This window comes from Sphaeramia orbicularis, chromosome 11 (assembly GCF_902148855.1).
Source record: "Sphaeramia orbicularis chromosome 11, fSphaOr1.1, whole genome shotgun sequence".
In the NCBI taxonomy this organism is placed as follows: Eukaryota; Metazoa; Chordata; class Actinopteri; order Kurtiformes; family Apogonidae; genus Sphaeramia; species Sphaeramia orbicularis.
In genome coordinates this window covers 25,421,854-25,434,437 of record NC_043967.1, presented here as the reverse complement: position 1 = coordinate 25,434,437, position 12,584 = coordinate 25,421,854, and the positions used below count along the sequence as shown (strand labels likewise).

At 38.0% G+C, this 12,584-nt stretch overlaps 2 protein-coding genes across 8 annotated transcripts in view; one reads left to right on the top strand and one right to left on the bottom strand.

Annotated features, from left to right (window-relative positions):
* Positions 1-12,584, top strand: part of fhod3a (formin homology 2 domain containing 3a) — an 81,887-nt gene that overhangs the window by 42,352 nt on the left and 26,951 nt on the right. For 2 of the 4 annotated variants that reach the window (XM_030147804.1, XM_030147803.1), the window contains exons 4-12: positions 265-332; positions 983-1,088; positions 4,695-4,789; positions 4,881-4,992; positions 5,939-6,033; positions 6,142-6,285; positions 8,568-8,803; positions 10,957-11,076; positions 11,837-12,259. In XM_030147804.1, coding sequence (XP_030003664.1) covers positions 265-332; positions 983-1,088; positions 4,695-4,789; positions 4,881-4,992; positions 5,939-6,033; positions 6,142-6,285; positions 8,568-8,803; positions 10,957-11,076; positions 11,837-12,259 — 1,399 coding nt within the window. The remainder of the gene's footprint in view (positions 1-264; positions 333-982; positions 1,089-4,694; positions 4,790-4,880; positions 4,993-5,938; positions 6,034-6,141; positions 6,286-8,567; positions 8,804-10,956; positions 11,077-11,836; positions 12,260-12,584) is intronic. The other 2 variants (XM_030147805.1, XM_030147806.1) reach the window with 2 other exon arrangements.
* LOC115428656 (protein PFC0760c) lies at positions 980-7,678 on the bottom strand. Of its 4 annotated transcripts, none has more exons than XM_030147812.1 (2): positions 7,531-7,678; positions 980-3,093 (listed from the first exon to the last, which is right to left on the bottom strand). In XM_030147812.1, the coding sequence occupies exon 2, from the start codon at positions 3,002-3,004 to the stop codon at positions 1,475-1,477; it is 1,530 nt and encodes a 509-aa protein (XP_030003672.1). In that variant the 5' UTR covers positions 3,005-3,093; positions 7,531-7,678; the 3' UTR covers positions 980-1,474. The 4 variants fall into 4 exon arrangements, with proteins under 4 accessions (XP_030003672.1, XP_030003669.1, XP_030003668.1 ...); XM_030147809.1 differs by having other exon boundaries at positions 980-3,096; positions 7,531-7,670; XM_030147808.1 differs by lacking the exon at positions 7,531-7,678 and adding an exon at positions 3,268-3,456 and having other exon boundaries at positions 980-3,096.

Here is a 12,584-nt window from a genome sequence, read left to right as displayed (position 1 = left end):
CTTTTGCACAGCTGAACTTCATTTTGCTTTCAAGTTTTATTGACCAAATCATCATAATGGAAAAAAAACATAAAGATTACAGATGAAAGGCAAGTAGGGGAATATACTAAGTAAACAGAATGCGTATAAAAGCTTGTCTCACTTCTGTTGTAAGCATAATTTTTCCATGCTTTGTGCACATGTTTAAATGATCAGCCTTGTTGTATTGTTTATGTTTGATGCATAAGAGACACATCAACCTATTATTTCTTTCTTCTTCTGCAGAAAAATTGTACAACTCCAATGGACGCGACTTGAGAAGGGCATTGTTCTCTTTAAAGCAAATTTTTCAGGTAACACTCACACATTTGACATGTAATTACTGTCAGTGTGACAGTGAGACAGTTGGTTATTGTGGCCACTGTGTGCTTCCATGATGACAGGGATCTCTATCAACGTGGCGTTTCTGTGTGTGGGTGTGTGTGTGTGGGTGTTTGCATTTGTTTTCGTGTGTGAATCTTTATTTTAAGACAAAAAGAGTCGGCCACTGAAATAACCGAGGGCTTTTTCTGGAGCTCACACACAAAAACACCCAGAGGAGCGATCAAAATAAAAAACACATGCGTTAGCAAACAAAATAGAAACATGAGAACTTTCAAATCAGATGCCACAAGTAATGACCAAAAAACGATATAAAACATTTAGAAACAGAGTTAAGTTGGATCAATCAAAAACCTACTCCTACTTTTGTGACCTGTGACAGATTGTGAAACTGTTTTTGCTCCTTGGAGGTGTGCATCAGCTGGCATAAACCTGCCAGAGCTGAAAGTTTATGTATTCATGCAATCAACACATTAGATTTAACCTGAATGCAAATCCTGCACATTACTGCCCCCATGTGGCATCTTATAATATTACAATAATACTCAATTCAGGAGTGTCAGGAGGGATTTTGTAAGGGTAGAGTTGTAGTTGTTATTTGTTTTCTTTTGTGTTATTACAGGATGACAAGGACCTGGTCCATGAGTTTGTGATGGCGGAGGGTCTGACGTGTCTCATCAAAGTGGGAGCAGAGGCTGACCAGAACTATCAGAACTACATATTAAGAGGTGTGTCTCTGGTACTAACTAAACTAATACACAGTAATTCAGCTTTCCTGTTTATTTCTCAAAACTCACTTTAAGTTTTTTTCACTTCTACTCTGAAGTGAACCCAACATTCACAGTTGTTGTTTTTGACCTTTTGCCAGAATGTGTTAATTAAAGTGACTGCATTGCACATTTTGTTGGCAACATGTCTATCATATAACGTCAACAAATGTCCAGATATGAGTACAACACAAACATGTACAAATGATTGAAACTGTACCCTTAATACTACCAAACAATATCGATTTATTAATACAAAAAAGACACAGAACTTGAATAAGTGTCTATAGCATCAACCAGGAATTTACAGGAAGTCCTTTCAATTATTTAGGGACATTATGGTGTTGTTAATAGTCATATTCACCATAATCTTCATCATATCCATCATTGTAGTCAAGATCACCACCATCATAGTCACCAGTGTAACTGTCACCATCATAATCATCATAATCATTACAGTCGTCTTTGTTTTCATCTTCATCATCATATTCACCTGTGTGGTCAATATCACTGTCAACATACTCAACACTGTTGTCATCATCATCATTATCATCATCATCACCTTTGTTGTAATCATTTTCATCTTCACAATCCTCAAATCCATCATTGGTGTCAACACAATCGTCGTCATTACAATCATCATCATCATCATCATCATCATCATCATCATCATCATCATCATTACAATCATCATCATCATCATCATCATCATCATCATCATCACCGTCATTGTAATCATTTTCATCTTCTTCACAATCCTCAAATCCATCATTGGTGTCAACATAATCATCGTCATTACAATCATTATCATCATCATCATTACAATCATCTTCATCATCATCACCGTCATTGTAATCATTTTCATCTTCTTCACAATCCTCAAATCCATCATTGGTGTCAACATAATCATCATCATTACAATCATTATCATCATCATCATCATCATCATCATCATCATCATCATCATCATCATCATTGTAATTATTTTCATCTTCATCACAATCCTCAAATCCATCATTGGTGTCAATATAATCATCATCATTACAATCATTATCATCATCATCATCACTGTTACTGTCCCCACTGTCGTCATATTGATCATTGTAATCTTCATCCCCATCATCATCGTCAATGTGTCCGCCGTCACCATCGTCATCAGCATCATTTAGCTCCTTAATCAGAATGCCATAAGGTCGAATAGAGCTCTCCACTATCTTTCTCTCCTCCTCTGTAGACACTCCTTTACGAATGGGGGTAAGCCAGTAGTCCCTCCTGGAGCAAATCTGTCTCATTTGAGGATTAATTCGATTCTGCAGGATGATTTTGTAACTTTTCCCCGTCGTCTTAGACTTGAACGTCTTGGCGTACTCCTCTCTCTCAGCGACATGTATATCTGGTGTTGAGTAGATTCCTCTTCCATATAAAGCCCTTTCTCCTGCTTTATAGTGACTCCTGATGATGCCTTTAGCTCCGTCTATGCTTGTTCCATGGTAAGACACAGGCCATTCCCCAGGTACGGAGTGTCTCCTCCGTCCCTCAGTGCCCAACCAGGCATCCCCGTCTGGATATTTACCTTTGACCTTTAGAGCCATGCGGTACCAACCCTCTGGCCGGTCGTAGGGCTCATCTCCTCTCATATACTGACGAGAATCTGAGAGATTTCTGAAGTCGCAGTCAAACTCGGCGTCAAAAAACTCATCCACATTGATGCACAATCCTTTCATGTGAGATTTTCTCTTTCCAGTGAGGTTGTGGATGTGAAATTCATCAACAGACAAAATGTTCTTCCTTTTTCCCTGTGACTTGTCATAGTGCGTCAGGATCTGTCCAAAAAGTGCAGATATGATTTCCACCTTTAAATTTGAATCAAAATTCATGGTTGAGGAGGACGAGAGCTGCTGCTGTTTTCTTGTCTTGCAACTATTTGGAGTTTCCTGATTCGAAGGCGTATCTTTTATCACACGGGCTTCTGAAACAAAACAAACTCCTTTACTTTCAATTCAGCTTCTGATTTGAATGTCACACAGTTTCATCTACAACAACAGACAACAAGAGAAACCCGTTTTACATTTGTGTCTAATTATATAATCATCCTGAAACTTCACTGTGAATAAAGGAGGAGCTGCAAAATGCTAGTTACCTTTCAGTGGATCATAGGCTCTTTTCCCAAATCTTGCTTTGCCATAGGCTTTTAAGATCTCTCCAATGGGAGAGGATACGATCAGTTTAATGTTTGAGTCCAAGTACAAGACGGTTGGTGATGATAGGAGTCACGTTCTCTGTCTTTATGTTGGTGAGCTCTAACATGCAGCTCACACTTTGCAGTAAAAGCAGATGGAACAGTTTCACTTTCATTTCAGGTTAGAATATAATTCAGTCTGTCACGTGATTTGACTTTTAGCATGAGTGCAGGGACAACAGCTGTAGCTCGACACAGGAAGTCTTATTAAATAGAGCTGCTGTGTTATACTATAAAATTTGCATATAATTATATGATAAATGCAAGTTTGTTGTGAAGCATAAACAGAAACTAACTGTCTCTATCTCACTGATAACACAAATTTTAGTAACTCTGTCTCAAGTAGTGTATAAGTACTGTTTTCTTCTTGAATATTTCCATGTTATATCATTTCTTACATCTATTTCACCACATCTCAGAGACAGATATTCTGCTTTTTACTCTAGGACATTTTTACTGATAGCTTTAGTTGGTTTCTATATTTTATAATTTTTCATCCATGTCCTGTTCAGTGAAAACTAGAAGTATCTACCAGTGTTTTTGTTTTTATTTATTTACATATATATATTTTATAGATAGATAGATAGATAGATAGATAGATAGATAGATAGATAGATAGATAGATAGATAGATAGATAGATAGATAGATAGATAGATAGATAGATAGATAGATAGTTTTGTTTCCCATTTGTTCACATTCAGGTACGTAGGAATTATTATGCAGATGTCTCTCAGAGTGCAAGTATAAAGGTTAAACGATACAATCAAATAAAAGTCAAAGATATAAGCAGTATAAAAGTATAAAAAAATATATAAAAGCAGTGTAAAACCAATTGAAAGACAAAAACTGTCTATTTTATGTTGATCCCTCTTAACAATACTCTTGCTTAAATGCAGAACTTTTACATGTAATAGAGTATTTTCACGGTGTGCTGTGCTACTTGTACGTCAGATCTCAATACTTCTTTGACCACTGCATGTTATGTAAATACTCAGTAGGAGAGGGAAACCATACGCCAACTTATGTAACATGTTCAGTCAATGATCTGTGTCCTTCGGCAGTTTTAATGTTGCGAGGGGAAACTTCACTTATCCATTTGACAAAAAGCATTTTCAGATATTTTTAATATTCTGCTTCATTCTGAGATTTTGTTTTTTGTCTGCAACTTTTAGCAGAGTAAAGAAATCTGTCCCTGTTATTTGGATTTACAGTAGACAGATGTATTTGGTGCACAGATGTCATTTTGAGCATATGGTTTTTGTGTGTGTTTTAATCATATATCTATCTTTTGTCTAACTTTCTGTTTCTGTTTCTCTTCTATTCTTAGCTCTGGGACAGATCATGCTGTATGTGGATGGGATGAACGGTGTCATTGGCCACACTGAGACAATCCAGTGGCTGTACACACTTGTTGGCTCAAAGGTATAGCCGTGTATGCATAGAAACCCAACCACAACCACATTCAAACTGCACAGGGGTTATTTTAAGTCTCTTTGTGTAACTTCTCCCTCAGTTTCGTCTGGTGGTGAAAACAGCCATGAAGCTGTTGCTGGTGTTTGTGGAGTACTCCGAGTCCAACGCCCCACTGCTCATACAGGCCATAACTAGTGTGGACACCAAGAGAGGTATAAAAACTTCCTGAACTAAGCTGGAAGGAATGCGATTATCAATATTAACCCATAAAGACCCAAACATCCACCGGCGACCAAAACCATCATCTGATCTAAAATCTTTAATACCTGTTGATCTATTAATCCTATCAATCCATGTGAGTAATTAGTGTAAAATGCAGTTTGTCACATTCAGAGACTCCATAGTGAACATGGAAACACCATCATCTTCTACAATATTGATTCACCGGTAAAACCCATGGTGTTTGATCAATGACAGGAAATGGAGACACTTGTTTTTATATTCAGTTATTGAAATCTTTACTGAAAATGTGACCTTTTCTACAGTTTGTTCTGTTTTGATATAATAATCTTCGAATTTACTGAGTTTTCTTGAACATCTAAATAAAGTATAGGAAATTAAATACAGTAAAATACACAATTTACAGTGAAAAATGTAAAGTACAGGGGATAATGTTATAATGAATTATGATAAATCACTTATGAAGGGTTAGAGAGAACAAATCATTTAGGGACTGCCTCAAAGTTTGCACTGGGTCTTTATGGGTTAATTCACAATATTGATATCAGGGGAATTTAATAGTATCATTTCTTTAAAAAAAAATTGGTACTTTGCATCTTTATTTGTGGACTAACACCCCCAAGGGTCAAAACATAATATAATTTCACAAAAGAAAACAAAATTTCTTAAAATAAATCATAAATCTCAACATTTCACACCACATGACATTTTTTGTGATAAAATAGAAGTCAAAAAGTCCCTAGTGACTGCTGTAATTTCCTGTTTCTGTTCATTAAATAAACTCTGAATTGACACAGATTCTGTCCAATCACAAATAAGAAGCACTTCCAAACCTTCTCTATAATCTACAATATCATCATGTTTTCTCAAAAGTTAGGTTTTTGACTGTTGTGAACTGATCTGCGCATTAATTTATAGGTTCTAAGCCATGGTCCAATGCTATGGAGATTTTGGATGAGAAAGACGGAGTGGACACAGAGCTTCTGGTCTATGCGATGACCCTCCTCAACAAGGTAAAAAAAAAATAAAAAATTAAAGCAGACATGTGATTCAACAGCTGAGGATAATATCCTTTCTGAAGTGAATAGTGACACCTTTTACATTTCCTTTGCTCTTTGTAGACACTTGCAGCACTGCCTGACCAGGATTCATTCTACGACATGGTGGACAGCCTAGAAGAACAGGGCATGGAGACTGTTTCCCAAAGACACCTGGGGAGGAAGGGCACTGATCTGGACTTAGTCGAGCAGCTCAACATCTATGAGGTTTGAGATAGAAATGATGGACTGGACTGTGTATTATGACAACAGATACTCCATGATAAGAGAGTACAACTATGCTTTCATTTATATATGACTGTGTTGCAAATCACAATCTCTACATCAATACCTTTTAGGCTTTTGACAACACTTTCTGTTCATTTATAGGACATGGATGCAGGCTGTGCTTTTGTTTGTTTGCTAACTTTCATATATGTGTTTCATGAGCCTTATTTTGCAGCTGTAGTTTAGTTGCTAAGTGTTTTATATACCAGTAAATATACAAATATTTATGACATATTTATGTTAATGTATGATATATTTATTTAAACTTTTAATTCATGTTTAGTGTGACGCTAAAAGTCAAACTGTTCTTCTGTTAGAGCGATTATATGCTATATATTATTGATCATATTAACGTTGCAGGCCTAAATTTACTTTGTTTGAAACTATATTTCATTTATATAGTACATTTTCTATGTACATATTTTTTATGTTAAAGTGTGATATGTGGCACCGTTACACAGACTTTTCTGCCTTTATCCTGAATTGGTCTAAGCCAGTGGTTCCCAACCTTTTTGGCTCATGACCCCATTTTATCATCACAAATTTCTAGCAACCCCAGACTTTCAAAACGAGACATTTTTTTGCTAAAATTTATTTGTTTTTGATCAAGTAATAGTTTGCTATACTACGTTGCAAATAAACGTTAATTTTAGATGACATTTAGGGTATATAATGAATATTATTATAGATGGAGGCAGAAAGGCCAGGTGTAGATTACTGCACAAAGTGAGAATTTTATTTTCCTTGGTCAGGATATGTACAGTCAGTCCAGCTTGGATTTACAAGGCTGGCAATTAATACTGAACAAATAAGAACTCAAATTATGAATTATGAAAGAGCTACAGCATCCTAAACCAACCACAATGAACATTTGAAAGATAAACAGTACCACAATGCTTCAGTTTCAGCTTCAGAGTTTGTCATGTCTAAGCGCTGAGTTTTTTAGGGGCTTCCTGAGGCTCTGGTAACCGCCTTAGCTATCCTTGATTTTTACCCACCGATGTACTAATCCTGCGACAGTCTAAGCTAACGCCCATGTGTTTCCAGGCGTACGACCCTCAGTGCCACTCTGACCTACACTACCCTAGTATAGAGACTATCTGGTGCCTATCGTTAGGCTGGACTTATCTAAACTATTCAAAAGGGGGGGTTAACATTGTGGATGTAAGCGTGCCTTCTACTCACCAATCTAAGTTGAAGATAAAGAAGAAAAAAGTCTCGCTGGAGTTCAGAATAAAAAAGTATTAAGTATTTATTGATTACAAAACGCTAACACACTAACAGCATGACACCAACAAAAAGAGAGCCCTTAGCACTCCGGATCTTTGCCTTTTATACTCGGTGAGTCAGGGGCTTTTCATACATTCGTCATTTCCTTGTGCATTTCCTTGAGCATCAACACATATTAACTTTCCTGTCAACACATCTTAAAATTACTCATTTCAGTACCTCTGAAAACTAATAATAGTACTTCTAACCTACTGTACACACACACACACACACACACGGAAGTATGACAAAACATTACCATATATGGACAGATATCTGACACCTGTTATGTGTGTGGGTTTGCCTGCTCTAACCACGAAGATTTCCTTTTCTGTCAAATGTCATCTAACACAGACTTAGGTCTCACAGAAAATTAAAACTCCGTGTTTGGTTAAACAGTGCACCTTTTATTTGTTAATAATGTATTCAAAATTATTAACAAATAAGCAGCATATATTGACAGAAATATGGACTTCAAAATGTAATATCTCGATGTATGTAATTTCATGTCCATTTGATAATACATGTCAGAATATTGCACATTTTTAGTGCATAATATCTATAAATTAACTATTTTTGAGTATATTCTTCACAAAAATAATCAAACAGCACTATTCATACGTCAAGAATATACTCAAAATGTAATAACAAATGTGGTCATGTTATAAAATGTATTCATTGAGTTTTGTGATGTATCTATTATATTATATTATATTATATTATATTATATTATATTATATTATATTATATTATATTATGGATGTGAATTTACTTATATCCGGATATGAAATTTTGATTATGTCACATGCCCTGATAGCAAGTTAATATTTGCAAATTTCCGTCAATTATTCTATTTCATTATTCATTTTTCATTTCTAATAAATATTATATTTGAGGAAAAAACATTCTGTGAGAGAAACAAACACACCCACAACCTGTGAACTCTTTTTCAGATGACCTTACGGCATGAAGATGGTGATGATGACAGCAAGCCTCCGCCAATGGGACGCCGGGACCGTCGTCGAGCCAGCCTCGGGGGCGGAGACAAGAAGCGTGGATTGGAGAGGAGGCGGAGCCGCAGGGCATCTCTCGGGCGATCTGGCCAGGCCTCACCCTGCAGCCCTGCATCCCCACAGAGAGCAGGCTTCCATCCTTTTAATGGACAGAAAACTGAGGATATGAGCGAGAGGTAAGAGGGAGGGGAGGACAGTGAGGGCTCTAATTTTTAACTTCTCTGTTTTGCTGAGTGTCAACTAAGCAGAGGATTGAAGGGACTGGCTCAACAAGTATAAAGAATATGTTATGTGAAATATTGATATGTTAAAGGTATGTTCTGATTTTTTGAAGTGGGGTTTTATGAAGTGTCAGTATTTTACTTACACCAGTTAATGGTCAGTGCCCCCCAGTTTGGAGAAGCACACAGGAGTAGCAACAAAGACACTGAGAAATGTATGGCTTTGGACTGGAAAACTAAAGCATGTTAGCCAACAAAGCAGCCTTGTGCAGATAAATTTGCCTTGCCATTAGATTTTCTGTAGGCAATTGAATTTATTTTATCCCTATGATCAAACCTAACCAAGTCCTTTGACAAAAACAATCATTTTACCCCATGGAACATGATAGTTGCTGGTCTGCTTGACCTCATTCTCTGTTATTTGGTTAGTTAGTTTGTGTTATTCAGAACACCACAGCTGTACAACAGCAACTGTCAGGATTTGTGAGGTAAAATTGCTGTTTGTATCAATGGGATCAAGGAGATTTAAGGAACAATATACAGTATAATAGCTACAGTTTCCTTGCCTAGAGTAATGTAAAGAGGTAGAAATATTCTTACACTGACAGTGATTTTTTTGTAGGTGGACCGTCTTTTTAGGTAGCTAGTGTACAATATATATAATATATTTGCTACTGTCATGATATGCAGCAATATATTGCTTATCATCCATGCCAGTTCTCCTGTCTGCTTGTCTATAGTGGGAGTTGCTGTCCACTCATGATGGAAACCCACATCAAAAACTCTGAACCAACCTTTTGACTGAGCTCAGAAGTGACTTTCTAACTGTCTTATACTTACACTTTCTACTTCAGAGCACTGTCAGGTTTCCTTCCGTCCATGTAAGTCCAAATGTCACTCAGAAAAAGGTCATCTCCTGACCTCCCGCCTATCCATTACAACCACTGCTCCTCACCTTAATGCTGCAGCAGCTACTACTGTGTCTCACATGGCATTAAGCACTCAGTGTGGATTTTTCTCTGCACTGAACAGTAGTGCAGACCTAATTAAATAATTTCCTCCAAGTTCTTAGCCAGCGCACAAGCCTACAAGGTTTGTTGATTTGTTTTGCAAGTAATTCTAATACAAGTGTACACATAATTAAACCAGCACAGGCTTATAACAGTGCTGTGTGTCTGTGCACAAAAGGGGAAATCAGAGCCATCTGTAGCCGTTTACCACAGGTAAATGTTTCCTTTCTCTGTCTGCTTTAAAGACACTATTGTTTTACATTTCTACATGTTCTGTCCAAGTTAAATTTACACAAAGCAGATTCTGTCCCTCCATCACATCATGTGTTGTAGCTACTTTTAAAGTTGTGTGTGTTTAGGATAATACACCGTTATACAAATTTGTGACAGGCAGTTGCGAAAATGGTTTGTTCGATGAAGTGATGGGTGAAAGTTGTTCACGACATGCTGCACATCCTGCCACATATCATGCATAGGCACAGAGAAAAAACAAACACACTTTTATTAGCTGTTCCTTTCGTCACACACACATGGCTCTGGTCTTGTGGAACAACACCTGGCAGCACACACTGACTGGACTGCAACAAGACTCATCTGGTTTTACTAAACACAAGACTGTGGTGCCACTGATGTCATGTCAATTTGTACTTCTTTTCGAGTTTTCAGGAGTCATCAAGCGCTGATCTCTGGTCAGCTGTTCAGCTTTAACTCATTCATCTCTTCACACTTTTTCTTCTTTGCAAGTAAAACTAGCTAACTGTGTTAATGTAGTGTGTGATGAAAATCATTTATCTACTATTTCACCTATTTTGTTTTCCCTTTTTTTAATCTCACATCCTTGCTCAGGCATCATCTAAATTCTTATGTCTTGTGAAAGTACAACACTAAGCACTATTTACCCACATCTTTCATCTAACCCTCCATCCTCCTTCATCCTCATCTTTTTACTCCCTCCAAATTGTATTGATTTACATATTTGCATGCTATTCCTATGTATCGCATCATCTCTCCCTCCATCCACCTCTCCATTTCCATCCTTCCACCCATGTATCCATCCTCCCCCTCTCAACCCCCCCACCCCTCCCCCTGCTCCTGCAGAGAGGAGGAATGTGAGGATGGGGTGGAGGAGGAGATGGAGGAAGATGAGACTCCAGTGACTGAGTCTGATTCGGATGAACAGGAGGGGGCTGATTCATTGTCTGGTCAGACCACCCCCAGGTATTTTAGGACATGGTGGTGTTTTGGAAATCTGCTGTGGTTGTTTATGTCTGCATGTACGTGAGGCTGCTGAGCTGTGATTGTTGTCATTTTGTAATTTTTGTCTGAAGTAAAATTGTTTGGTGAGGCCATCGGCAAAATTGGTAGAAGCAAATTTTAGATCAATTGAAACTCTAGGCAATTTCTAGGAATAGATGGAAGTCTAGTCTAGTTTTTATCTGTTTTATCTCTGAGGACCATTTGTAGAGTACTTTGAGAACACAGTCCAGTCCATACAGATTTTGTTTTAGACATGCAGTGTACATTTTATGCAAACAGATAGGAAAGAACCATTCCAATATGTGCTAACCAATCTGAGTCTCCAAATGCTCAAAGATGACCACTTCACAGCAGCGTACTGACAAATATATTGTGCACGATGTCCACTTCCTGCATTTGAATGATAAAAAGGTATACAATAAGACTCCTTTACACACTAGTTAAATGCATTCGTAAAGAAGAGGTTACTATCGTCCAATACCAGTTTTAAACAGTTGGTAATATCAAGCATTTATGTGCCAGGAGACAGAGCTAAATCAAAGATAAAATTATTACTGGTAAATTATTACAAAATATGATTCATTAGGAGAGCGGCTGTGGCCCTATGATGGAACCCTGGGGCACACCTTTTCGTACAAGTAGTGGGGAAACATTTATTTACCATTCATTTACCCAGGTCTTTCCATTTATTTCTCCTGTTCATCCATTCCTCCTTTTGTAGCCCGGCTAGACCTCTTCCCTCAATAGTACATCGAACAACTATCCAGTCCATCACCATCACTTCCAGAGTCCAGGAGACTTTAAAAGAGGAAGAGCAAAGAACTCAAAGCGGACCAGCACCTTCACCTACCATCAGCTCCCCATCTACTACCACCCCTTCCTCTCCCGTCTCTTCCCCTCTCAGTCCCCCAGCCCAGCCCTCCCTACTGGCTACGCTACTGGCCAGGAAGAGGTCTGTTGTGACTGTTCCAGCTTCCAAAGACATCAGCCCACCATTGCGGGGCAGCAACCGTCCCTCACCTGACCACCTGCCCTACATGCCTCACTCACCTTTTCACCTGTTCTCCTATGACCTCGATGAGGAGCCTTCACCTCCAGCTCCAATCAAAACCATTGATGAATCACCCAAAACAACGTCTCCCAGGTTAGAGGGACTTGCAGAACTCAGTCTCCCATGAGTCTGCACTCTAGAGGACAAGGGAGCTTTCCTTTCTTCTCTTTGACATGCACTTTTCTATTTTCCATACCCACTTCTGTTTCTGGCTTGTATTCTGGCACCAGCTTGGATCTCTTGGCACCACTTATTTTAGTCATCACCTCCCCTTTCACCAGCTCTTTTCACTTATTTCACTTATTTGACTGCACTGCTTCTCATTTTCAGTCTGTCAATGCTTCTTTTACCACATTCTGCTCTTTGATGTTTCTTTTCCTTAGTTCCGTGACTGCGATGGTAGTCCACACTTGTTTGC

Bases quoted from the DNA above. Each gene is read 5' to 3' on its own strand.
- LOC115428656 (XM_030147812.1), bottom strand. From the start codon at position 3,004: ATGAATTTTGATTCAAATTTAAAGGTGGAAATCATATCTGCACTTTTT.